This window comes from Anopheles stephensi, chromosome 3 (assembly GCF_013141755.1).
Source record: "Anopheles stephensi strain Indian chromosome 3, UCI_ANSTEP_V1.0, whole genome shotgun sequence".
Taxonomy (NCBI): Eukaryota; Metazoa; Arthropoda; class Insecta; order Diptera; family Culicidae; genus Anopheles; species Anopheles stephensi.
The window spans coordinates 10,573,487-10,599,722 of record NC_050203.1 but is presented as its reverse complement, the minus strand read 5'-3'; the positions used below and the strand labels follow the sequence as shown (position 1 = coordinate 10,599,722).

General features: G+C 44.1%; 3 protein-coding genes across 5 annotated transcripts in view; all 3 read right to left on the bottom strand.

Annotated features, from left to right (window-relative positions):
* LOC118513149 overlaps window positions 1–16,199 on the bottom strand; it is a 46,642-nt gene extending 30,443 nt beyond the window's left edge. Inside the window, exons 1-2 of one of the 2 annotated variants that reach the window (XM_036058590.1) lie at window positions 15,753–16,199; window positions 8,832–10,052 (exon numbers count right to left, since the gene is read on the bottom strand). In XM_036058590.1, coding sequence (XP_035914483.1) covers window positions 8,832–9,023 — 192 coding nt within the window. In that variant the 5' untranslated portion in view covers window positions 9,024–10,052; window positions 15,753–16,199. Of the gene's footprint in view, window positions 1–8,831; window positions 10,053–13,399; window positions 15,635–15,752 lie in introns of those variants that run through there. The other variant, XM_036058591.1, reaches the window with a different exon arrangement.
* Window positions 16,200–16,683: 484 nt separating this feature from the next.
* Window positions 16,684–18,654, bottom strand: LOC118513147 (LETM1 domain-containing protein 1). 2 transcript variants are annotated; one of them, XM_036058587.1, is made up of 4 exons: window positions 18,349–18,654; window positions 17,872–18,246; window positions 17,518–17,812; window positions 16,684–17,448 (listed from the first exon to the last, which is right to left on the bottom strand). In XM_036058587.1, the coding sequence occupies exons 1-4, from the start codon at window positions 18,501–18,503 to the stop codon at window positions 17,125–17,127; spliced, it is 1,149 nt and encodes a 382-aa protein (XP_035914480.1). In that variant the 5' UTR covers window positions 18,504–18,654; the 3' UTR covers window positions 16,684–17,124. The 2 variants fall into 2 exon arrangements, with proteins under 2 accessions (XP_035914480.1, XP_035914479.1); XM_036058586.1 differs by having other exon boundaries at window positions 17,872–18,249; window positions 18,349–18,635.
* A 242-nt stretch (window positions 18,655–18,896) lies between these two features.
* On the bottom strand, window positions 18,897–21,377 carry LOC118513143 (zinc finger CCCH domain-containing protein 3). The gene is made up of 3 exons (XM_036058569.1): window positions 20,450–21,377; window positions 19,599–20,382; window positions 18,897–19,496 (listed from the first exon to the last, which is right to left on the bottom strand). The coding sequence occupies exons 1-3, from the start codon at window positions 21,190–21,192 to the stop codon at window positions 18,936–18,938; spliced, it is 2,088 nt and encodes a 695-aa protein (XP_035914462.1). The 5' UTR covers window positions 21,193–21,377; the 3' UTR covers window positions 18,897–18,935.
* Between the last annotated feature and the right edge of the window lie 4,859 nt (window positions 21,378–26,236).

Genomic DNA, 26,236 nt, shown 5'->3' with positions numbered 1-26,236 from the left:
TTTAAGCAGCTCTCGCAGCCTAGTGGACGTTTTGTTTCCTGTTGTCTAGGCGTCTAGAGCTCGTACCGTTGTGGGTAGTTTATTTACAGGATGTGCAGCAATTTATATCTACGCCCCACGATGAGTTTTGCCAGTGACCCCCACCAGCCCAAGCGCGGTGTGGCCTCGTCCGGTGAACTTGCTGAGTGAGTGTGTGCATTCCAACAGAAGGTTGCTGGGTGGGGTGTTTTTATGACGATTTTGAATGTCCACCAAGGTGACTTGCTTCGGCGGTGCATTAGGTGCTACGGAATCGCCTTAGAAGCAGTCACATTCCGGAAACAAAGCATGTTTTATGGACCACAGCTTGGGTTCTAATTTATTTTTATTTTATTTGACATTTCATAAAGGTGTATAGTGCTTTTTTGCCCTTTTTTGATTAAATTTACAATAGTCAAATGTTTATTTTAAATTTTAAAAATCAAATTAAGTCAGATATTCAAACAGATTGTAAAGCTTTTAGCGTTTCTAGACATTTTCTTTGAAATTGAGAACGAACTCTGAGTCACTAAGGTTGCGACAACAGCAAAAAGGTTGTCAGAGCACAAATCTGGACAGATCTCCCATGCAATTGACAGTCAACGTCACAGCATCAATTCTAATAGCGTAGCGCCTGCAAGTAGGCAATTTATAAAAAGGCTATCAAATCTCGTGCTGAGATTCTAATTCTTAACCCACTGAATAAAAGCCTATGAATATTGAGGGTTGTTCTTTAAAAATTCTAAATTCAGATTGCATAACTAATGGCGCTTCGCTATGAACATTGCTCCTAAAAGTATGCAATAAATGATGAAAGCACTCTCAAAATTCTTCATGCTACACTGTATCTCTTACGAGGGCACTCGTAATCATGTCAGACTGTTGTTCTGCGCGGTTCTATATCTCAATCGTACACACAAACAAAAGCAAAACTCGAAACAAGCGGTCCATTACGATAATTTGAACGTGTGGTTATTTACCTTCCCGCGTCCCGTTGTGCTGGTTATGCTCGCAGTTACGTCCACAGAACCTTGAACATCGAACTTTGTAATAGTTATTGCTGCCGACTCCGACTGCAAGGCAAGTACGGACGTACCGGTAGGTGCAAAATCAATCTATATCGAATGGTTGTAATATTTATAGCAATTTTCTTACGAGCTATTACAGCGTGTGCTTGTCTTAGCAACTATTGCTGGTACAACATCTTCCACCGAGTGTAGTGCGGTTCGCTTCATCTGAGAAGCTTCCCAGACGTACATGACGTACAAACGTTGCAAAAGGAAACATGAAACACTTCAACACAGGGCATACAACCACATGCTTTTCTCTGTACTAGAACACCTTTACAGCGCAGTAGTTGAAACGAGCCTGAAAGCTTCCTGTTCTGTCGTGTTTTTTTTTTTCGCTATTTCGTTCGAGTTTCTCACACGGCGAATCGTGTAGGGCCGCGTACGTGACTGACATATCGATACGGAAGTCTCACGAAACAAGGCCACCACCACCATTCTCGCCCCAAACGTGTAACGTGTCGTGCCTTAAATTCTAGCAATTTTATTCCATTTCGGTGGGTGCTCCACTGCGCGGTTGATGTTGGTTCCGTCGGTGGCAGTAATAATGGTACACACAGCATACACACATATTTCTTTCTGGTGTCAATTTAAAGGACCCTCTCGAGCGAAGTGGTGCCATCGGTGGAGTAGACGGTGGCACAATGAGAAATGTCTCAATTCGAAGATGTGAAAATCGTTAAATTCGTTCTCTTCTATATCGGAATTTCCCTTGAGAGAATGACTTTTGATGATGTTCTTGCGCTTCTTCGCCTATTTGAAGCCGACTTACTGAAACATTCGACATTGCTTGAAGGGGACGAGCGGTGCATGAATATTTCACACGAAGAAGTCGTGCATGTGATTACGTTTGAAGTTATATTTATCGGAATTAGGTTTGGAAGGACCGATCAAAGCATAATGCTGCTGACACATGCATTTGTAATGCGAATGTGCCGAAGCGACGAGCCATTGGTCGAAGCTTGGGATCAGCTTGATGAAATACAAATTTTAGGAGGGAAAACGCTACTGTTTTCCTTAGGTCCCAGTAGAGATTTCAGTGTTATTTATTTTTAGTTTTGAACAACCTTTCTTGGACTTTAAATCGTCTAATGTGAGACTGTAAAACTACATGACGCACGACGATAGCAAAACTTTAGGCGCTATTGGACCCCTTTGCAGTGAAAGGAAACCCGTTTTTAATAGTGTGCGTGCTTTACAACTTGTCGCTCGCAGTATGGTCTTGTCTCAAACTCGGGCCGATCTATCTCTCCCCCAATATCCCAACGAACACGTATCGATGTGACGACGTGAAGAAAAAAATTTCCTAATGACATTCCACCACCGAATTCCGATCGGATAGCGAATTTCCAACAAAAAAAAAAAGAAGGAAACGTATCACCAAAAACACCGACAAAAAGGGAAAACTTCTTATACAAACGATTTCCCAAACGATTCCAACGCGTTTACGATGCCGGCCTCTGTTGGGTGGTAGGCAAAATGGCTATTGACAATTCATTTATTTTTGGATTCTTCTTCAAAGTTCCATGGCCGTTGGTTGGGGCTAGTAGAGGCTCGAGAGCGGGTGCTTGGGACATTTGGAACCACGAACTTACCAAGACATCAAATACTTGCCCGCTGACAATTGATGATGCTTGAATCGGTGAATGGATCTTGACGAGCCACACGAACTGAGACGTAAATGTGATTGGTGAAATTCTTGGAGCGGTTGTGCAAATGAGTTTGCAAATGAATCGATGCGGAAACTTTCGGTCGCATTGTTTTGCAGTGGAGACCGGCGAGCGAGTCTGTCACAGAAGTTGTGATAATAATTAAAGTTTGCTGAATAACTTCCGGGCATAAAAAGCGGGAATAACGCGGGCTGACGGAACTGATTCGAATGCTTTACGTTCAGAGTGGATCTATTAAGGTTGACAGCTTTGTTAAAGACGATAGAAATAAAGCAATAGCCAAGATTCCATAAAGAAGGCCTTGAAAAATGAACATGAGTGCTAGAGGATTGCATACTTTAAGGCGTATTATTTGATGAGAGACACAAAGCGCCAAAATGTATGCAATCTCGATAAAACTCTCTTCTCCTTAGCAGATTTAAAGCGTTCTACAGGATCACGCTATTAAAATGATCAATATGCTTGTTTCGGGTCTGTAAATTTGAATCGCAAGCTAAAACAAAAAACGATGAGCTTGTACAGAAAACAAAGCGCCAAAAGTTTAATTAAAACTAAGCACCAGCGAAACAAAAACCCGTCTCCTACAGCAGCTACAATATGCTACTGCTACGCTTCACGTCAGCACGCCAAACATAAATCCTTTAAACGATATTGCCGCGCACTCTTGCCTTCGAACATCATTACACTCATTGCTATTAAGTAACGCTTCGCCTAAAACCTCTTCGCACCTACCCAGAAACGAACCCCGGATCGAGAGTCCCATCCCATGCACCGTTTACTTGCTTCGAACTTTATCGATTTAAAAGGATCTACACCGCTACGTCAGTCGTGGGGTGAACCTCCCAATGGGCCTCCACCACCATCACCACCGCTCCATCATCATCATCACACGAGCATACGTTCCGAAAATAAACCGATCCTTTTCGTGGGGTTCGGCTGACTTGGTTCTCCCGGATGGTTTTTGACTGCATTGCAGATGATTCTTGCAGCTGGCTGGCTGGAGAAAAAGTGCTGGTTTGGTTTGGAGATTTTAAAGCTACACCGTGGTGGTGGCGTTGTTGTGCGATTTTGACTTCAGCTCCCACACACACACACTCACACTAGAGACAAGAGAAGGAGCAACTGTTTCATGCCTTCCTTGGTGAAACACAAATTTCATTTAACGCCCGTCCGGTTTTCCCCTCTCAGCTCTTTCCTTTCCGCCGCCTATCCTACTGTGGTGGTGGTGAATGTGTAAGGTGTGTTTGGCTGTAGCGGGAGGCACAGTTTCCACCCGACGGGCAACAGGCCCACTCGAACGAAGTCCGGTTTGGTTGCTCGTGACCCACACACCAGCAGAGCATTAAAATACTTTTGCCGTGTGAGTTTGACGGGAGAGTTACGAGCAGAGAGTGTTGGTGGGAACGAGACAGCCCGCAATTTCCAAGGACGCTTGTGAACGCCCGGGAACGGAAAAGTGTGAGATGAGATTGTAGGTACAGGTACATTACAGCAAACTTTACTCCTGATCAGGAGCAGGGAAGGATCAGAAACAGGGCTGGACACAAACACCTGTTTTTAATTTAGTTACACAGTACTGTTCAATGGCAGCGTAATTTAATGCATTTTTTCACTCAAATAAGATCATAAAAGTGAATTGAGAAAATGGAACCGAATTATATTTTTCAAATATTAAACCTAGGGGGGCTTTATACGCCAAATAAAATATTCATGCTCGGCCTCGGTTCCGCTAATGAAACCATTCCAGCTTTTTAATCAACCCCCTTAAAAGAAGCTCCGATGCTCTGGGTTAAAGAAAGAAAAAACAGACACAACCAATCCCTATCCTAAGTAACCTTCAATTGAAATGATGGTCGTTTGGTGCTCTTCCTCGACACAACCGACACAACGCCCGCCATTTTTTTGTTGTTGTTGCCCGCCAATAAGACGCCAAAAAAGACATCACCAAAACCAAAGCCGGAAGTGTTCGTGCCTTTGGCTTCGCGGACTCGTACAATAAAAATCTCCCATACCCGGATCCGGACTAAGCTGAAGGCGGCTCATTTCGGAGGGAGTTGTGTAGCTTTGTGTGTGTGTGTGTGTGTGCGTTGACCCAAATCGGTATCTTTTTTGGAAGACACCCTCCTCTTCTTGCTGGTGGTTGTGGACCTCTCGGCGAAATAGTGCGTCGAACACAGCAGAACCACAGTGGATAAATAGTTTCCGGTACAACCAAAGGAACTCTGAACCACTCAACCGACAAAAACAGCAGCGGGCAAACCGTGGGAGCTTTTACTTCACACACAATACCACAAACTTTTCACCATTTTTAGTACACTTTCCCCGGGGTTTGCTTCCCTGTTTCCGCCCGCCCCATGTTTATGTCCTTCTGTTGTGTGTGCGTTTATTTTTTTTGCCTCTAATCTCATGAATTATTCAGACGCTTTTATTTGGTCGGTGATTCCGAGCTCGGAGGTGAGCGAAAATCAAGAAGCGTTTCGCGTTGCGGTTTCATTGCGAAGGCGAACCGTGCGCTTCTGCCTCGATGGGCAATGAGAGGATAGTCTTCATGCCATGTTTTTTTTTCTCGGGGTGTCCCACCTCCGAGTGTCGGTATCTTTTCGACCCAGCCACACTAAGAAGCACGACACACACAGTGCCGCTGCGGTGAGGTCAACTCGAGCAAAAACGGGCAAAAACGACACATGTGTGCAAGCGTGTGTCCTTCGAGCGTTCCGGCGGGGGTAGGTACAAACGGTGGAGAGTTCCCATTCTTATCTCTGCACAAGGGTCGCACCATCTGCCAGCCGAAAAAAGAGGAGATACACAAATCCACAACAGGGCAGTGCTGAAAATTTCTGCTAACTCTGCTGCCAATGATACTGATAGCGGAGCCGAGTGCCTGGAAAGGACATCGTGACAATGTAAATTGGATCTGCGTGGAGATTTGTGACGCTACCCCAAATTTGTCTTCATTTCTGTGAAGGGGTTGTTTTTAGCTTTCAGGGTTCGAGGTCAGTGCTTTACAGACTCCTGCTTAATCTGGAAATAACCCGCGTGGTTGGTTTAGGAGATGGTTCTCGTGACTAGTGCATGAACTCGCTAACAAGGTTTGCTCAATTTCACATAAAATCCAAGCGAAAGTTAAATAAAATAAGCTAACAAGCTGTCTAAAGTAGTCTAAACACGTGACTTGCAAATAGCATAACTTTAGGCGCTTTTCAAAACGCAAACAGAAATTTAACAGAAACGTCTGAAAGTATGCAATTCGCAATAATATTTTAAGAGAATGAAAAAATCAAATTGTTAACTCTTGCAACATGCCTTTCCCTCTATTTTAAGCAAGTAGAACAGCATTTTTACCTTGAAGCAAGCAAAACAATAGCTAAATATTTCTTTTCCTTTACTATCCTTCCATTTTGCGCATCCTTCTCTATTTTTCCCACAAATTTAACCACACCTTGGCCACAACAAACACGCCTTCGGGTGCAAATAGAGGCTTAGCCAGCAGCGTCGCCCGTTGTACAGTTTGTCCCGTTTTTTATTCCTTTTTTTTCTGCTGCATTATTTATCTGTGCAAGCGAATGGTGAGAAAATTCATTACCTTTGTGAAGCGACAGACCGAAAACTTCGCTCTTGTTCGCGCAACAGAAGGGAATGAAAATGATTTTTTGGCTTTTGTTGTTTGTTGTGTGAAATCTTGACGGTTGTGTGGAAAGGGCGAAAAAGAAACTTCAAACGGAACACGAATAGTGCGAAAAAAAGCTCTTGGATGGAAAGAGAGAAGTTTTTTCGCGGAACATTGGTCTTCGTCATGGACTATGGTTAAGGTACTCCCAGCATAAGAGGAGAAGAGTTTCGGACAAGTCCTGTCACAGTGGTAATTTATTTGTTGAAGAACTCTCAAAGCGAGGAAAAAAAAGGCCCTATAATAGAATTTTTGAAGAATTTGTGGGAACGTTTTAAGCGAATAATGGCATATTTCAAACCAGTTGCGGATCCTGCATACATTTAGGGGAGAATTACAACGCAGCTGTGGAATTTTCCAATCAGCTGTGCAATAAGCAAACGGTGAATAAAACAACACTTTCAACTAATTTTCACTTCCCGTTGCCGCTAAATGTATGCAAGATTTCTTTATATAATTTCAAAGGTCCACGACGGGTTTGCAATACTCTCTGATATGTTTGAATCAACTCCCCTTTCTTTAAACATTCTTTGGGTCTTTTCTGTAACGCTTTAATTTAAAAGAGGTTTTAAACATCAGTGCTGCTTAGAGCTGGTAAAACAAGCAATCCATTATTCACACTCATTTAATATGATAGCGAACGGATTCGCTCGCAACTTTACTCCTGAAGTTCCTGAGGCTCATTCGATTCAATTTGCTTTAATCATTGAATGTTTTATGGTACTCCTCCCATGGTAGTAAGCTAACTCATCAATTATGAACGTTGCAACGACCCATTACAATCTCTAACTCTTCCTTCCTCTTCCTTCCGTTCCTTCCAAATACACACACCGGATATATTATACCGGAAACCGCACCACGGCACACCACAACGCCGCCTGTTGCATTCCGAACCGCAAATCGTACTGATACATAAACTAATCATAAACTGCACCCGATGCCGATGACGCCGTTACGATAAACGCCGCCTAACCGCGTTATGGTGACACGCTTCATAAAACTGCATCGTATGCAGTTGACACGAAATTGGTTCCCAAATAGCGATCTGATTCCCACCCAGATCAAGCGCCATTTGGCACGTAAAGCGAAGACGAGCACTACGCGCGCGGACACATGTGTGTGTGTGTTTGTGGTCGTAATATTGATTTTTAATGCTATTGCTACCGAACCTGGGTTGCACTTTGGGTAAATTGAGTTTTTTACCGCAACAAGCCACTGTGACTGCTGGTTCAAGCGTACGTAAGCAAACAAGCTGCATACGGGTGGCGTGTGTCAATGTGCATTACAAATTGTAAAAAAAAGGTTGGTATTTGATATTTCAAAGCGAGCGGGACGGGAGTCTTCGCTCTAAGATGGTTCGGTAAGAAGGTAGGAAAAAGGAAGAATGATTTCTTGCTGCCAATATTCTGGGTAAATTGCATTCTGTTTGTCATAGCTTCAATGCACAGTGGTGGTAAAGTTTCCGGTGCAGGAAGTTTCGCACAGAATGGAAGACAAACTCACATGAATATTATGTATGGGACCATCCGATGGAGGTGTATTGTATCGGAAAGCTGTTGAAAGAGACAGCTGCGTCTGTTGTGTATGGTAATATTTACGCAGAAAGCTTTTCCTCCACAAACCGATGCTTTGTGAAGTATGCATCCCGTATTTGAAGAATATTAAACCTCAATTGTGAATTACTGAATAGGAAGGAGAGATAGTTTTTAGAATTATTAAAGCAAATTTAAAGTTTCAACATCAATTTGTGGACTGTTTGGGAATCTCTGCAGGAGTATGCATTTTAATTTTCATCCTAAAGGTAGGCAATCAGCATTTCACTCGACGAGCACACGTATAGCCCGGTCTTAGTGCCACTGTTATGGAATATTTTAACAAGATGATCCATGACAAACGTTCTAACGCTCTTAATCTTGATTATTATCTTTGTTAATTGAATGCTAAAATTGTCACAAAAGACAACAACAAAAATCACGTGCCTGGGGTTTTTGAATAATCTTCTAGCTTGAGAAACACTGGAAAGTGTAAACAAGCAACTCGCTTGAAATATTAGTTAACAAAAATTTAAATTCATCCCCACCGAACTGAAATATCCAACACTGAAATAATCCTTTACATACATGGAAAATGATACTATTTCTATTCTATTAAAAGGTTTTGAAAACTTAAAACATTTAATTTTTTTTTTCTTGTGATTAAAAACAAAAGATATTTCCTTTCTAATCTTTTTAAGCGGCCTCTAGAATATTGGCCTCTAAAATGCTGTCAGTTTCATTACATTCCATGCGCATTGCATACATTTAGGCGTATACGGTATTTTGGAATATTCTTCGATACATTTGCAACAGGTTTTCCGTCTTAAATTAGGCTCAGACATTTAGCATGTTCAAATTGTACTCCGTAACTTACCTTGAGCGCCCGATCGATCTGCCCGAGAAAGAACGTCAGTAAGGCAATGATGATAAAGTTAACGCCGCCGGCAAAATCGGTCAGCTTGTCGAGCTGAAAGATGGCGGCGATCAGGAAGAAGATGATCTGCATCACAACCGTCACGATCGCGCTGATCGCGAAGTGATCCTCGTCCAGTACGTTCACGGCCATCGTGAGACACACACACTCACCCCTGCGCGCACTGTTTCACTTGTAATTATAACACGTTTCCGTCGATTCTGGCTCTTGCCGGATTCACCTTGAACTTGAAATCCTAGCCCTTATTAGGCTCACCTTCGGAATAGCACATACACACTGCTCACCGATTCGTAGCGATTTTCACTGCTCGTCGTATGAGCATACGTTTCACAATTTTCCCTCGTCCACTTCTCTAATCTACGGTGTGATCTCACGTGTTTGATTGATTTTTCCTCCTTCTTCTATTTATCTTCTTTTTCCTCTTCCGCTCACACACTATCACCCTTCTCCCCTGTCCCAACTACCACACGACACGGCACCACACTGCTGCACCTGACTTCACTGCTACATGAACAGCACCTATTTCGTCCATTTGGTGCGATTTGCGCTGGCTGCTGGCCAGCGTTTGGCTGTTTTCTACCCGTGTTTTCCGTGAGTTTTCTCACCGCACGCGGCTACAACAAGCCCCCTTCGGACTGTCCCCTTCAGCGGCAATCGGCAATCTATTTATGTCTCACCATCCTTACCAAACACAGCACACAGGATGATGTTGGAAACGGGTGGACGGAGAACAAATCTTCTCTATCGAACAGCTACCACCGGGAGCGGGGTGGGACGGGGAAGGCTGTGGGGAGGCTGTGGCAGGACGGTCGGGTTGGGGGATTTTTCCGATTTCCGACTCATTTCGTGCGCTGGCAGCCAAAGACGGCGACGCAATCCATACGGGTTGCCGTTTGTCGCTTCATCGCTTGAACGGATTCGATCGCCCGTGCCTGTATGTGCCGAATTATGTGTTTCGATTTTCCTCGAGACGTTTTTTTTTCTCTCGGGTGTGTGTTTGTTTTGTATTTTCCAAAACAGAGCTGCGCAAAACTTGAACCGAATCGAACCGTTGACTATATTTATCCTGCCGGCCCGTGTACGTGATGTTCTGCACAACTTTCCTTCACAGCTAAACGATGATAAGGTTTATGTGTTTTTTTTCTTGTCTTATTGCACACACTGTAGAAGAAAGGAGAGAGAGAGAGTGAAAAACGTAAAAAAAGGCCGGAAAATCAATGTTACGGTTTGAGTTTTTTTTGCAATCATTTCCGCCAACCCCTTTTTTCCGTACGAGCTTCGAGAGCATGAAAATAATCAAACCAAAATTGCAATTTGAGGAGAGTCTGTGGAAAATGGAAAGCAGCAGGGAGAGTGGAGGGGGGGGGGAGGTAAAGATGAAAAATATTCCCATAAACTGCATGACCTTCCGTTAAATTTCCACTCGCACTCAGTAAAACAAATTATCACTTGTAGTCGCTGCACCTCATCAGCTCTCACCAACCCCCTAGCTGTTTACTTGCCGAGGTCATGTTTGTTCGATCTTTTCCCTTTTTGTTGTGAAATTGTTTATTTTTTTATTTTTGCACAATCCAATTTTCGCTGCTTCGTTTCCGTTTCTTTTTTGACTGTACCGAAAAACGAAGATGTGAAAATGGTTGGTTTGTTCATTATAGTATTCAAATGAGTATGACCGTGACGGTTGGAGAGCTGAGGACTGTCAGATATATAATCGAAAAGAGCCTTGAAACAGATTTTTCTCGATCGCTTGTCAACTCACTGTTGTTGAATTATTTTTAGTTTTAAAAGTGCTGCTAATGGGAAAAAACTATTCATCCCCATTGATAAATTGAATTAAAAATAACGAAAAAGTCTGTGTTTGTGCATAAAAACTAGTTAAAAAAGAAGAAACACAAAATTATAATCCCTAAAAGTCGTAACACAACACGAAATTCCAAAGCACAAGCAAAAAGCACCTTCCAGTACAAACGACCATGCGCCTCCATTTTGCGATGCTTTTTCAGTTCGCTGTTACTGCCGAGCGAATGGGTGGGGAGGGGGGGAGGAAATAATTTATTTCCCAAAAAGCATTCTCGTTCCAGTTATGCCACCGAGTTAGTTTTAATTATCCAACGTTTTCCCACCCAGCTACTAGCTACTTCGCCCTTCGTTTATTAACAAGCTCGCAGCGCGAGCACAAAAAGCCGAGTCGAGAGCGCGTGGTGCTGCCTTTTTGGTTATTAATTTCTGCTCCAATATCTTCTCTCGACGCGTTTGGTTCGGTTTTGCGTTAATTATCGCGCCACTATAAAACGGTCAAATTTATCCCTCCCTTTCGCCCGCCGTACCGTTTCCCGTTTCCATACCACACCCTAGCACGGGCAAGATGCAATCAATTCGCTACTGCAGCTTCAGCATACCCAGAAACACGCTGGACACGCTCACTAATTAATCTCCGTCGGCAGCATATGCTAATGAAGTGGTTGGTACGGTACAACGGAGGACGGAATTGACCGAAGGGCGAGCGCAACAGCACTAGTGGTAGTAGATGAAAAATCATCAAATGATCAGTACCGTTTGAAGTGCGCGTAGCTGTGTGTGTGTGTGCCTATCTTGCTTGTTCCTGATTTATTATCGCTTTCGCCGAACGCCAAAGTTCAAGTTCAAGTACTGTTAATGAAAATGAGCCGCAACTGCTGTTGCCCCTTTTGGGTGGTTGCTAAATGCTGGAGTTATGTTTTTTTTTCATAAAAGAGTTGCCACGAGTTTTTCGCCGATCGAGGAAGAAAGAGTTTCATCTTTGAACTGAAATTAATTATTCAACAAATGCTGTTTTGATTAAAGTTTTCATTTCTGGGAACAGTTTCAGGAGCTAATTGTTAGTAGATATTCTCAAAATAAGGACGTTCTACAGATTGGATTAGAAAATTGAATGAACAGTTGATTTTGGGAACAGAAATATTTAAATATGTACTTCATTTCTGTTATAAAGGAGAGTATAAAAGGTTACAAAAATAGAACAAAACAGACATTGAAAGATACCTTATAAATGAGAAATGTAGAATAATCTATCAAACAACGAATCTTCAGTTTTTTGTCTGGTTACTAAATGCTAATTTTCCATTGCAGCCATTAAGGCGCCAAGAGATATTTCAGGGTTTTGATTCATACATTTTCTTCGAGGATTTTTAAATTAAATAGTAGAATAATTCAAATACATTAGAAAACTTTACCATGCTATGATGAAGCCTTGCACATACAGTTAGGGCAAATTTATCATGTCGTTATGAAGCTTGCGACAGTGAAGCTGTAGATTTTTCTGACGAGTGTTTAGTACAATCAGTAGACAATTTTGTTTTAAGATACTCTTTCTTAAAACACGGCTGATTGAAAAGCTCCATAGTATTAAAACTCTCCAATTTTATTTATTTCATATGAGTGGCTATACAATTAACTCATAAACCTTATTCTGGACCTTATTCAGTAATTTATTTAGACTATTATTAAGAACGGGGCACCACCGGACCGAGGCGATAACGGCGGCGGTCTTCACACGGCAGGACCGGGGTTCAAATCCCATCCAGACCGCCTCCCCGTACGAAAGGCTGACTACTTTTCTACGGGTAAAATTAAGTCACAGAAAGCCAGAAATGGCAGGTCCGGGCATCTCGAGGTTGTAGTGCAAAGGAAGAAGAGGCAGAATTCTTAAGAACAACCTTAGTTATGATATTGGAAATTGAATTTAAATTTAGTAAGTAATAACTACAAAAAAATCCCTTTCGTACTCTGTTTGTATTTTGATAATACAACACCTTACTGAGAAGCTTACTTCTATTTAAAATAATTGTAAAACAGGCGCTCATGAGTCACATTTGATGTGAGGGAAAGAAATAATTACAGAAAACCCGGATCATCCTGGCGTAACGTGGTATGTCCCGCAAGCATCCCTTTAGATGTGTGTTTTTGCTTGTGCACCTGGCCGAAGAAACGCCTGCGGCACTGGTAAGCGGGACAAGCAAGACGCAACCAACAACACACCGGATGCAAACCCCATCCCCCAATGTTAGGCGCAGTCCCGTTTCACAAACGGTACGCACGTTGCACCGGTGCAGCGAAGGGCCCCAGTAGCTGCCAGTGAAAACGTCAAAATAAATAAATACACCTCAACCGTGGCACGGCCTTGACTCGGTTTCACATCGATGAAAACGGACGTTTTCGCCGTTGCGCCCATTGCCCCGGCTATTTACATAGGGCCGACCGACCGCCTGGACCATGCCAGGAGTAGCAGCAGCTCAAAAGCCTGGCAGGAAATCAAATATAAGCTGTTGCGCCTGCTTGTTTACCTCTGCTGCACTCGCTCTCGCATTCGGGTTTGCGTGTGTGTGTGCTCTTTTCACTCACTATTGCCTCTCGCTCTCTCTGTCTGACACTGACACAAATTTAAAAAAAAAATCTGCTTCTTCTATCATCTGTTAGTGCTCTTTAATAGAAGCTTAGAGGAAAAATTGATTTTAAATAGGTTTACTCACAGGACGACACACATGGATGCTTTCGAAACATGAAGCAAATAGGTAATAAAATAACGATTTCCCCCAAACTGAAACACCATTAAACTGCGGGGGAAAATCGAAAATCGTTCCCTCACCATGGGAGCCGTTGTCACACTGTCCGGCCTGGTAGGGAATCGACTTCAATCTACCGTTCGCGATGGGTGGCCTTCGGAAACGTGCCTCCTCCTCCTTCCACTTCGAACACCTACAACCTGGACCAACCTGCCCAAGCACAGCGGCGATCGATCGGAGTCTAATTAAAATCTAAAATGGAACCATTTCCATACGAGAGCCTCCTGGCCGATGTGCATTGCACGTAAATTGCACTCTGCATGTGGTCTCGTGTCTGGAGTCGTGGAATGCTGGGGCAGCCAAGCGAGCCCCATGTAAAGGCTTCAAATGGGGCCGTTTCGAAGCGTCCGAGTGTGATCGCTTCACGAGCGCTGCTGTTTTGCTTGGTTTATTTAATCTTCAATTCCCTTGCTTTTAAATTGCAATTCTCGCTAGATCTCTATGGAAAAAAAAAACATTTTCCTATATTTTTTATTTCAAAAAAGAAACAGGAGCTAACACGTTGTTCACCGGTGTCGAATTAAATTCAATTCAAACCCCCCGAATAGCTAGGGCCGGGCGCCCACGAACACCGTCCCCAATTTATCCGTTCCAAGCGCCGAACGCCACAGTGCCACAAAACGAATGATGCCGTTTTATTGAATTAATTTCCCATCAAGTTTTGGGTGGAAAAGTTTTACTCCGTCCTTTCCGGGCTCGCACACAAACACACACACAGCCAAATACCCAAAAAAATTGGACGAATTTCAAAAGTCCTCCCAGGATCCTACCACGCGGGTAAAAACTACCACTCACTTGCCCCCGTTTTCGATCTCTCTTGAAACTATTATTTTGCTACACTTTTTCGCACCCGCTAACCGTCCACTTTTCCAACCCGCCCCACCTAAACCGGAAGCTGCCATGACCGGTCAATTTAAATTAGTTTCCGCACAATAATTCTATTATTCACTCTTCCTGGCGGTCATTCGACGTTCGATGGGAGTTTGACCGATAGACTGGGGGAAGGCGGTAGCCACAAATACGGCACACAGCTCGTGTGTGTGTGTGTGTGGCCTTTTGCGTGTGTGTGTTAGTGCCTCCCTGTGAATGGTGTACTATTTTTACAACCCTATTTCCCTTTGATGGCGCTCACACGGCCGAAAACACACACTGGTTGCATTGGGTTGGTGGGAAAAATTTTAGGGGGGAGGGGATAGATCCTTTCACCCAAAAATTTGTACGTTGCGTGTTCTGTGTTGTTGGGTAGCATGGAGCACGGAGGGTGGGCGTTTATCCGGATTTTGCTCGTAAAATAGCAACAACCACCAGGCGCCTCCATCGCTCCACGTGCTTTGGGAACGGGCGGCGGTGTACCCAGGGGGCCACAAAATGCTATGTTTTGACAAAACCCCGAACCGACAGATCGCGTGTACGGTAACACTTTCACATCAACAGCTTGCTTTCGGGGCTGATTGATTGTGCCAGGATAGTGATGAGTGTGTGTGTTTGGGGCCTGTTTTCCGGTGTTGATTACAGGTTTAAATCTAAATAAAACGCACATTAAATTGATAATTTTGCATTTACAGTTACAGTGAAATAGAACGCATTTAAAAAAAGAATGTAAATGGTAAAAATACGATTCTTATGTAGTGACACCACCAGACATTCGCCACGCATCGTTAAAGCCTTCACAGTCTCACTGTGTGCTGTGGGGAAACACACCGCAACGAGGGAAAAAACGTGATAAAAGAGAGCGAACATTGCGAAAAGAGCGTGTGGTCCTGCGAAAAGATGGATGACAGAAGGCGCACCAACACACACACACACGCAACAAATACACGCACAGTAGGCGAGCTAATAAACGAGAGAAATCGCGCGCGCTCCTTACTATTCCGTGCTGCAAGGTGGGAAAAAAACGGAAAAACAAAAACCACCCTCACAACACCTCCCTACCCCAGAAGTTGCCTCTGCTCACTGTACTTTGTTCTTTGATGTTCGAAAGGGACTTGGAAAAAAATGAAGGTTAGCCAGACAGACCATGATCAGACCCGCCGAGAAGCGAAAAAATCCTTCTCGAAGCAGGATTCGAACAGAACACAGAAATGGGAAAAATAATTATCTTTTCACATCACAAAACGTTCGAGAGTGTTGCAGGTGGCTCGATGTGACGCGTTACGCTTGGAACGAAATAATACTCCAGTAGTCAGGTGTGGAGGACACTTGTATCACGGGCACCGATTTTAATCCCTTTTTCCCCGTAGCTGTCCGCCCATATACTGACACTATCCAGCTTCTGCTGCTGCGAAGCCAAAACCGAGTGGTGGCGAGTAGTTCTCGTGCGCGTGCAAAACCTTTCGTTCACTACCAGGGGAACTTCGACCGACCGAGACGAACACTCGACTGTGACTCTTGAGCGCGGACTCGCAGAAACGCACGCGAACGACGCGAGGATGTTTCGCGAAAAAAAATAGAAAAGGATACCGAAGCGAGACAGTCAGTCTGCCAAGGTTTTGCTATTGTTCGCACTCTCTCACTCGCTTCCTCTCTCGCTTTTTGGCTTTTTTGGTCGGGAATTCCTAGGGCCGATTGCTGCACAGCGGGACATTAATGTGTGTGAATTTTTTGCTTCGATGGAGACGCATGGTACCTCAGGACACTACCACGACGCATCGCACTATTTGGGAGAGAGAGAGAGAAGAGAATAAAAAGAGCTGAGAGAGCGTTAGCATAGTGATGCGAGAGAGAGAGAGCGAGCGAGTGTGAGTTTATGCATCAATTTACTACGGAAAAATGACAGCAGAATGTATCGTAGGAGGCCATGAAGAAGATCAGCGATGGGATCTTCCCTTATGATTTTAAATTATTAAAATTTAAACTAAAATTAATTTTTGTAATACAAATTATTTGCATTCCGTAGATATTTGTTTATATTATTAAAACGAAAAATATTCTACTAAATTAAATCCGCTAAAGGCGCTAGGGGATTTTGAAATCTTTCTCTCGCATAAAGAGAGGAGTTTATCTGCAAGTAAAGCAAAACAAACTCGCTCTTCTCTCTTATCGTAAAGCAACGTGCAGCATTTTTCAACTCTACTGCAAACTCTCTGTTTACGACCGTAAGTACGAAAGCATCGAGAACAGTGTTCCCGCTTCATGTCCTTTGACCCATTACAGATTTTAAAATAGTTTTCGGAAATAACGCTCCTTAAATATGCTTTAATAATCACCCTTTGATCATGGATATATTTCACCGTAAGCTTCATAAGTAAGTGGTAGTAGAGTTGAATGATTAAAGAGAGGAAGAGAGGGAATAAAATATAGTGAAAGAAGTCATGCAACAAATAACAACCATCGTTAGCGTTGATATGCTAACTTTAAATAAAAAAAAAGGATAAACAATTTAACAATTACTGGTGTTGTTGTGGATCACTTTGTTTTTAAGTTCTAAAAGAAACTGGAAATTGCACTTTCCTTTTTTTCGAGCGCTGAATTAGGATCAGCAACAATCAGAGTGAATTGTTGTACTTTCTTTATAGAACCGACACTCGCTGTCTTTTTTTGATACGCTTTTTACCCTTTTCTTATCTTCTGATTGTTCTTTTTCCCCTTCGTTATATGGTGAACAACTTGCTTGTCCCACATTGCCACCAATATCAGTGTATTAGGATCCAGTTACTTGTATGGTTATACGTCAGTAAGATCGGCAGATGCAGCAGCATACTGATGCAATCCTCATCCACAACCAGTGACACTTTGACCCATTCCTGCAGCCAATCGATCATGCTTTCCACACTCATGTTGTGTGCGTTCAGTCCGCGGATGTAGCACGCATGCTTCAGCGATTCGATTGGCATGTTGTGCACGCCACCTTCACGCTTGATCGCCATATCCATGTGGTGTACTACGTAAGCTCGTTCGCTTAACCGAAACCGCCGCAACAGTCCGGCATGAATGTCGTGTAATCGGCAAAGATATTTCTACAATCAAAGGAGGAATTATTTAGGATGGAGTAAAATATTTGAAAATGGGTGATTTGGTGTACGTACCAAATGTGATGAGGATAAACTGTTCAGATGGAAGGGCGGCCGCTGGAATACCTCCCTCACGTCCAATATTTCTTCCGACGTTGGATGCAGCCCGCTCCCGAGCAAGCCCAATATATAGCTAAACTTCTCGTACGCCGGATCGTGTGTCTTTTTCAGTGCGTCCAGCTTCGACTGCATGCAGCGAAAGACGCGCCGATTGTACAGGAGCCGATTGCGTAGATCTATCTGAGCGAAATCTACCTTCTGCTGTACCGACCAGAAATGAGACGTCAGTAGCGTTCGAGGGTACATATAACTGCAATGAAGGGGGTCGTTATTTAAGAGCAATCTTAACATATTATTAGCCTTACTTACGCTAGAGGAAATATCACATAATTCGCGAACGGTAGCGCCGATATGAGCAGTACCGGCGCCACCTTCTTCATGTCCCGCGGCATCTGGTAGTACAGCTCGATCTCCTTCCGCGTCAGGCACCGCAGGTCATTATCGTGCGAGTAAACGATTTTCGTGATTTTGACTAGCTTCTTCATGTCGTTAAAGAAATCGCGCACCCCGACCAAAAACACCCGGTACACGTGTACCGCCGATGGGAACTTCTTCTCGATCACCTTGTCATAGTTTTTCACGTAGTCGAAAAACCGTGAAAAGACGTACCCCTGCACGTTGCGCTTCACATTCTCCCGGCTGTATTTGGCCGCCAGCCGCTCTTTGGTGGACTGTTTGTCGTTGCTGCTGGTAATGGTCATGGTGGAGTGTGAAAGAATGTGCAAATTAAAAAATTAACGTCCATCAATCAATTGTACAAACAAGCGACGTTGTCTTCCGGCTTACCTGTCCTGTTTGGGAGCCTTATCTTCTCCACCGGCCGTGCTCTGAAATCGGACGGCACAGCGGATCGCACTGCTGCCCACGAACGAAACGGGCTGCCGCTGTTGTAGCACGTGCTGCTGATGGCGGCACAGCGTTCGCAACAACGCCAGCGACATGGTTTCAGGCAACCGGGAACGAAATTGGGACTGAAATACACCGCTTTTTTGTCTATATTACATCATTTTTCTTCCCCCTATTGCGAACGACAACACACTGCACACACCGGCCGAATGTTTATCTGTTTGACAGCTAGCACAGTGCGTACCGGAAGGTGGCGACACAACATTAGCCACGTGAAGGTGCCTATACACGAGAGCAATGCAGGGTGCTTAATCGCATATATGATTTTAAAATACTTATCTCACGTTTAACAAGATTTCGGAAAAAATGAAGCACATAAAATGAAACACAAACTAATTTTATTTTTATTTTATATTAATCTTTATTTCAAATCATCTGTTTTATTTTAATTAACTTATTATCTTAATAGAAACATATATTTTTTCTAGCTTTGTTTTCAATCAATGTTGTAGCCAACAGCGCATCGCTCAGATAGGAATAAAAGCTGGCAGCGTACCGATAGCTTTACGGCGAAACACCGGAGGTCTGGTATCCTCCTCGACCGCCTCACCATCATTCTTCACATCGTCCAGTGTTGGTTCCGAGGGGCAGTTGCACGCTTCGGAACCAACACTATTAGCTGCTGTCGGTTGTATACTTACAATTTGGTCATTAGCGTCCGTCGTGCCTCCTTCCGACTGTGCACCGATGTCCTCTTTGTATCTTTGTTTCATTTTTTCCACTTCACCAAGCATACGTTTCAACTGGTTACGCTCACTAGCACTAAACTCACCCGTTTGGTCGACGTTTCGCGTCATCGATTGTCCTTCGTCCTGGTAGTAGCGAACTGACGATGTCACTGTCGGTGTCGGTCGCGGTCTAGGTTGTTGTTCCTCCCCTTCCGGCTTCTGCGATGCAGTCGACGTCGATGGGTTGTCAGATTTTTTACCCTTGACCTCCTTCTTCCCGTGCGGATAAGGACATCTGGCTCGATCACATTTGCCCTTCTGCTCGAACTCGGGACATTGGAATACGTGCCGATTGGGACACTAGGAATGATAAGGCCAGCAACAGTCCAGGAAAGAAATAAAAAAAAAACTGGGTGAATTAAACCGTCGACAAAGAAGCCGTTCGCTGCACAGTCTTATTACCTTGTCCGCCAGTGAACAAAATCCGTTCAGAAATGCGTCACAAATGCGCTCCTTTTCGCTCACTTTCTTGTGCAGATAGGGACAAACGTCGCGCATACAGCGTCCCTCGAGGAAAAACGTACATACGGGCATCTTCTCCAGGGACACATCGTGCGACAGTAAGCATCCGTCGAGTATGCATTCGCCGCGCAGGAACTTCTGGCAGATGCTCACGTGCTTCGGATCGTGCACCTTGGGGCATTTGCCGCGCTGGTGGGCCAAACATTTCCCCAGCCGACGGTAGATATGGCACGGTTCGTTACATTTTCTTAGCTTACTCGCTAGCACCTGTATACTGCGCTGTTTGGCCACGCTCAGATGGTTCCGTGTTTTGTGATTGTCCGTCCGGATGAAGATACCATCCTTGCGCGCTTTGTACGTAAGTCCACCGATATCGATGCGGTTTAATCGTGGCTCCAGTGTGAAGGTTTTCGAAGAGGCGGCCGCTGCTTCCATGGTGGCACTACCCACGGAACGCAGCTTCATCCCGTTACGATCCAACGCAAAGCGCATTCCTCTTATAATCAAATAGTGTTCTTTGGTTTTACGGATAGGTTTCGGTGGCGTTTTATGACCCACCGCTGACGGAGATCGTGTAACGGATTTTTGTAGCTTGTTTGTCGAGGAACGATAAAGCACTCCGTTGATGTTGACCAGCACAAGCTGCTTATTTTTCGACGCATACGCAATGGAGCCCTTACCGGGTCTGGGTTTTTCGGGACTTTTCATCGTTGGATTCCGTTTCCTGCAGCGAATAGCAATTTTTAAAACATCTGTGGACTGAGATGTTGATATCATTCGACGATACTTACAGTTTCAACAGCTTGGGATCGGTGATGACCACCTTCTTGGGCGTTATTCCGTTGATCCTCGACAATGCATAGCGCTTGACGAAATTCAACTTTTGCATAGAGGACCTTGACGTCATAGCAACCCTTCGATCGATGCGCAGGCTTTTCCTTTCTGGCAGCGAGCTTGCTAGCATTCGGGGTTTCACATTTTCCATTCCCATCACAGTAGGCACACTGCTCCGCACAAGCTTATTCTTCCCGATCCGTACCAAGGGAGCAAGCTGATGGCTGCTGCTAGCTGGCGCCACAGCTACCACAGGTGCTATCGATTTTGCTACCACAGAAGGCTTTGCATCGTTCGCGGCGGTTGTGGTGGCACGGACCAGTTTTCTTCTTGTATTCTTTATGATCGGGTTCACTGTTCCCGTAAATGCAGGTTTACTAGGCACTACGGAAGGAGTTCTCCCTACCGCGGGCAGGGAAGTGATGACGCGGGGTTGCGAAATGGCAGAAGGTACTGTTGCAGCAGCTGCTGCTACTGATGCTGCTATTGTTGGTGGTGATACCTGTTGAATTCTTAGCTTGTCCAGAAAGGCAGGATTCAGGTGTATGCTGCTGTGGTGGGTTGGTTCGTCTTGTTTAACTTCTGGCCTCCTTAGCGTTCCATTGGAGGCTAAGAACATCGGGTTAATGTGCGCTTTTGCAAACTTTGGATTGATAAATATCTTCGAAGGCTGTTCTGCTACGTTCGGTTGGGGTTCCATGGTTCTGATGTTCCTTGTAATGCGTTCGAGTAGATTTTCAACCCCGTTGTCAGTCCAGCGTTCTGTTCCGTTTAATTTAACTAGATTGTTAGGCTATCACAGAGGTAAAATTGGCTAGGAAAATATGATTTTACACACGAAGTTAGAAACACAACACAACGCAATGAAATAATACGTAATTTGTGCGTGTGACAACAGTGATGACTGCTGCGATAACATCAAGGCTACGCGTCGTCCATGTTGATGACATTTCATTTGAGTTTTTATGTTTGGATGAAATATTGTCCTAGCAGCATTAAAATTTTGGGTCATCTTAGCAAAACAGTAGACTTTATTTAAGAATAATATTTATAAAATAATTAAATGATCACACGCGAAGCAACAAAAGGCGCTGCAGAACTGAACTTGTACACTGTAAACAATAATGACAGCTCCCAGCCGCACTATGGGTGAACATCATGGAAAGATACCTTATTTTTATTTACATTTTAGATGCGTTTCGATTCGAAAATTTATGTTATTGCTTTCTGATGATTTTCTGGAACGATTCAAACGCAAAATCTGAAAGCATGCTCGGCCTGGGTTCGAATCTCGATTGCTCTATAAACCAAACCGCCCAGGACTTTACACCACGTATCATTAAAATCACGATCAGCCATGATCCTCATAGATTGCAGATCTCAATAAAATAGGAAACCTCCTCTAGCAAAAGAAGCAATTGCGTGACTTACTGAAAAAAGAAAAGTTTCATATTTCAAACCCAAATCTCCGGTACACCATTCCTTTGGTTGCAAAGCTCTTTCCTTGCATATAATTAAAACAAGAAGTCCTTTTCACACCTAATTAAGCACACACGAACGGGTTAACAACCATGGGAATCTCCAGAACAATCAAGACCCCAAAGAAAAAGAAATAATACAACAGCTTTAGGGTAAAGATTGTATAAACAAAACCCTACCCAGTTTTGACGCTCTGCAACACATACCCAGCAACCGGGAATAATGTCCTTGCCATTAATACACTCCACAGGATGCCCAAGGGATGCCCCGACATTCTCAGGCCGATGGATGCGTCCGGTGACGGTTATTCTTGCGGCACAGAAGCATGCAAAGGAAAAGATCGGAATACTGAGGGAAACGGCATAAAAAACAACACAGGTATGTTTTGTTTTCGCTCGACCAAGTTCCGGACAGGTTGAAGAAAGCAGTAAAAGAATAAAAAAAAAAACCAAACGAATATAGAATCAATTGAACTGTTTTTCTGTTTCCTCGGTGAGTGAAGCCTTTGGAAAGAGCTTTGCCCTGGAAACAATCATGTGTGTGTGTGACCAGAGAAGGAAGTTATTACCATTGAACATAACGAGGATCAAGACTGCAGGATCGTACCGTTCCGTGCAGGAAGCAGGATCATTATTGTATCACGGCAAAGGTTTGCGTATGGGATTTGCGACGTTTTAATTGTTGTGAGTGTTTTTGTTGCATCCCTTCCGGTGTTTACGGTTGGCGAATGGATTGTGTCCTTCCCAGGCTGCACCGGCAAGTACATCCGCGTATGCAGCGTAAATGGAATTAATGTTTCAACTCTAAAACCCCCGCTGTCCAAGTGGTGAAATGGTACATTTGCTATGAAAAGGATGCGTTTTGTTTACATTCCATCACTCAGCACAGATGGTGCAGCAAACGGTTTTTGATCGCCGCAGGAACAACCCGATAAAGGACAATGTGAACACGCACATATCTTATTGCCGTCATCCTTCGGCTTACGACTTATCTTTCACCTTCCCTTATTACACACAACATCTCTGCTTTCACTCTACGTCATGCTTAGGATCACCTGCCCTTCCTATGCTCCGGCGTGTAAGTTCTTCCCCCCTCCAAAAAAACAGGAAGAAGCCCGTTTCCCGTTTAGCCCAAACACATCCCTTAGGCTCGGTACGCATGTAGCTTCGGCTTTGTTATGCGGACTAATTATAATTACAAAACAAGGATTAAACTGTCCCAAGCCATGAATGGTCTCCCTCGGGAACTTATCGGTAGATACCGAGCAGGCAGAAGGACCACGATGAAAGATCATCATAAAAAAGAAAGCGATAATAAGTTGCGGAAAAGGGAATGGACAACAACAGCAGCAGCAAAAAAAAAGGGAAAAGAAAGCGTCCTTTCATCCTCGCTCCATATCCGCTGCCGTTTGCAGCCGAGCCGAGTCCTTTCGGGATGCGCGTGGATCGGCAAGGATAATACACACCTTCGCTTCACCAAGCGGAAAGGAACCGCCAGCGGAACCCTTGTGGTTCATGATTGTCAGTTTTGACCCACAGCCCACAAGTCTCAACGCTAATTACACACCGGAAAACACGTCGATGGGCAGAACCCAACGGCCGCCACCACACCGTGGTAAATTATTCGTCAGACGCTAATAAGTGCTAAAAAGCCGTCCACTCACTTCCGGGAGTGTGATTTAGCTGGAAAAGTACATCCTTCGTGTGATCAAAAAGCTAATGCCTAATGTCGTGAGAGAATCTACCACGCTTGGTGGACAAACGATAGATGAGGGACGATCCGTCGCACTAAATAGCTGTCGTTCGACCTAGCCCGAATCAAAGAGAAGGAAACACATAATCCTTGGACAGGAAGACTTACGAACCAACGTAAAGCAGGATTTTCATCATGATTCGGAAATTCTTCTTTATTGCCCGGCTTTTACATCTTTCGGACCGGATCGTGCACGATCGATCATGTTGACAATTTATTATGGGAAAAGGGGCACGGAACGAACCTGGCCCAGCTTTATTTCTGATCAAAACAAGTCGATCCTGATTAGGGGAATCAATTCGGTAGCATCCGAGTGCATTAGGCCATGTCCGGTAGCTGGACATTTTTCTACGCTTTATGTAATCCTTCCGGGAAATGGTTTATTTCAGTTTGTTCCGTAACTCATGCGAAGGTTGTTTGTATTTTTGGGACCAATTTTGGGTTTGCTGTCATTATTTGTGATGCTTTGTTGTTTATTATTGTAACATTTATTGTTAAAATTAAATCATTTGTTACTCTACGGCGAATGTTGTGCAGTACGCACAGAGCTCACAATATACTATTTTTTGCCAGTCCCACCATGGTTTTTTTTTTGCCTTATTTTAAATTGTTTGACGTTTTCGACCTTCAATTAGTGTTTCATATCCGGTTTTTTTTTCTAAACATTCGTACAACCAATTTTCAAAACAAAGGGAAATTTTTTAACCTATTGCTTTAACCCAAACCGACTCTGGCCGGATGCTGCGCAGATCGTTTCGCTTGTCTTCCGCTGGCCGGAAATGAATCTCCGGTGCCATTTTCCACACATTCACTTCCCGTCCCGATTCGTTCGTGTTTGTTTAGGATGCACAAAAGAATTAATTATTTCATAAAGCTTCAGCACAGCGAGAACTATCCTGACAGGCTGTGTATAATTGAGCACAACATGGCCAAAAGGGAAGTTGCAATTCGTGTGTTCCCACTGGGTGGGCCCGGCTGAAAATGGGAAAATCCTTCGCAATACGGAGGTTGCAGGGCCGAAACGATCGCATTTGGCAACAACAGAAAGCAAGTCTACGATGATTTTACGACTTTCCATGCCAGTCAACTTCCGTTAGGTTGGGATGTACACAGTACTGGTGCAATCGGAAGGATGCAATGCACATGTGTCGTTCCGTTCGTCGGTTTCCTGCCTTTACAGCTCGGGTTTAACCTTTTTCCCCCATTCTTCGCTTCTCCCGTGGCGACAAAACGTGACAAACACAATTGTTCGAAACCTGTGCCTGAAATTGCTTCCGATCGGGAAATTCCCTTCCTATACCTATTGAGTTATAAAATCGGATTTTTGTTGTTGTTGGTTGTTGATGGCGGATAGAAGGGAAGCATGGGACATCCTTTTGATCATTGTAGACCAGCCGACCAGGTGAAGCGAACGGAGCGGAAACGGAAATTAGTGTTCGCCGAGCGCAAAGAGAATGGTCCTCGCGCGATCGGATGTTTATTTCCGCATTCTGGTAAAGGAAACCGGATGGCTTCACGTTCAGTTGTACTTGCAGGTTTCCCTGTACTGGCCTAGGAAGAAGCATAACGTCAAAGGAAAATGGACAAAATATCCAAGGCTTGTAGGATCGATTAGAAAATGCTGTCATCCTAAGGCTGGAATTGTCTGTGACACTTTTAAAACTCAAGCTAAGTTAGCTACATCAAAAGAGATATGGAGAAAATCCTAAAGGCTCGCCACATTACATGATTAATATCTTCAACAGAGTAGTTCATCAACCAAAGCGACTTCACGCACAGCTTTTCTTTGAACCGTAACACGAGCCGAACGACCGATAAAGAAACCGCGTGAAATGTGACACTTTTCCAGCAAGGAAAGGATACTTCGACTTGTCTCTTTCCCTTTTCCGACTTTTTCGTAACCGTTCCTTTCGGTAGGTGCTACTAACATAGCTTTCCCCCAAACTAACAAGCCCGTAAGTGTGGCCTTCCTAGTTCTGCACCATCTGCCCTTCACGGCCCGAAAGGATCGTCCCAGCTAATGGGTAAATTATGTAAATAGACGGCTGCATTTCGAGGAACTCCTTCTCCGACAGCCTACATCTTGGCCACGTGCAGCTGCACAAACGAACGACGGGAGAAAAGGCAACAAATCACGATGAGCACATCCTGTGAGGCACGATCGCGATCGCCGGCTCGGATAAGCGCGGTTTTGCTTTAAATTCAAGCATTTAATTGAATTCTACTCCCGTGTGGTTCGTTTTGTGGCGCAAGCTATTAGGCAATAGCGGACGGCCACATTCCATCAGGCAATGGCAGCGTCAGCTTGTGGCCGACGTCACCATGATTCGACACTTTCCGGGAGGTATACGGAGGAGTCTGGGTGCGGCTGGCTATATCGTCTGATCTACGGAGAGTTTCCTGGTTTTTTATTTCGAGGTTTGATCCTTTCGCCAACCGGATGAATGTTTCCAATCGGTGTTGAAAAACCCGAAGCTAAACTAATCCCAAATGAAAAAAAGGATGTTTTTTTT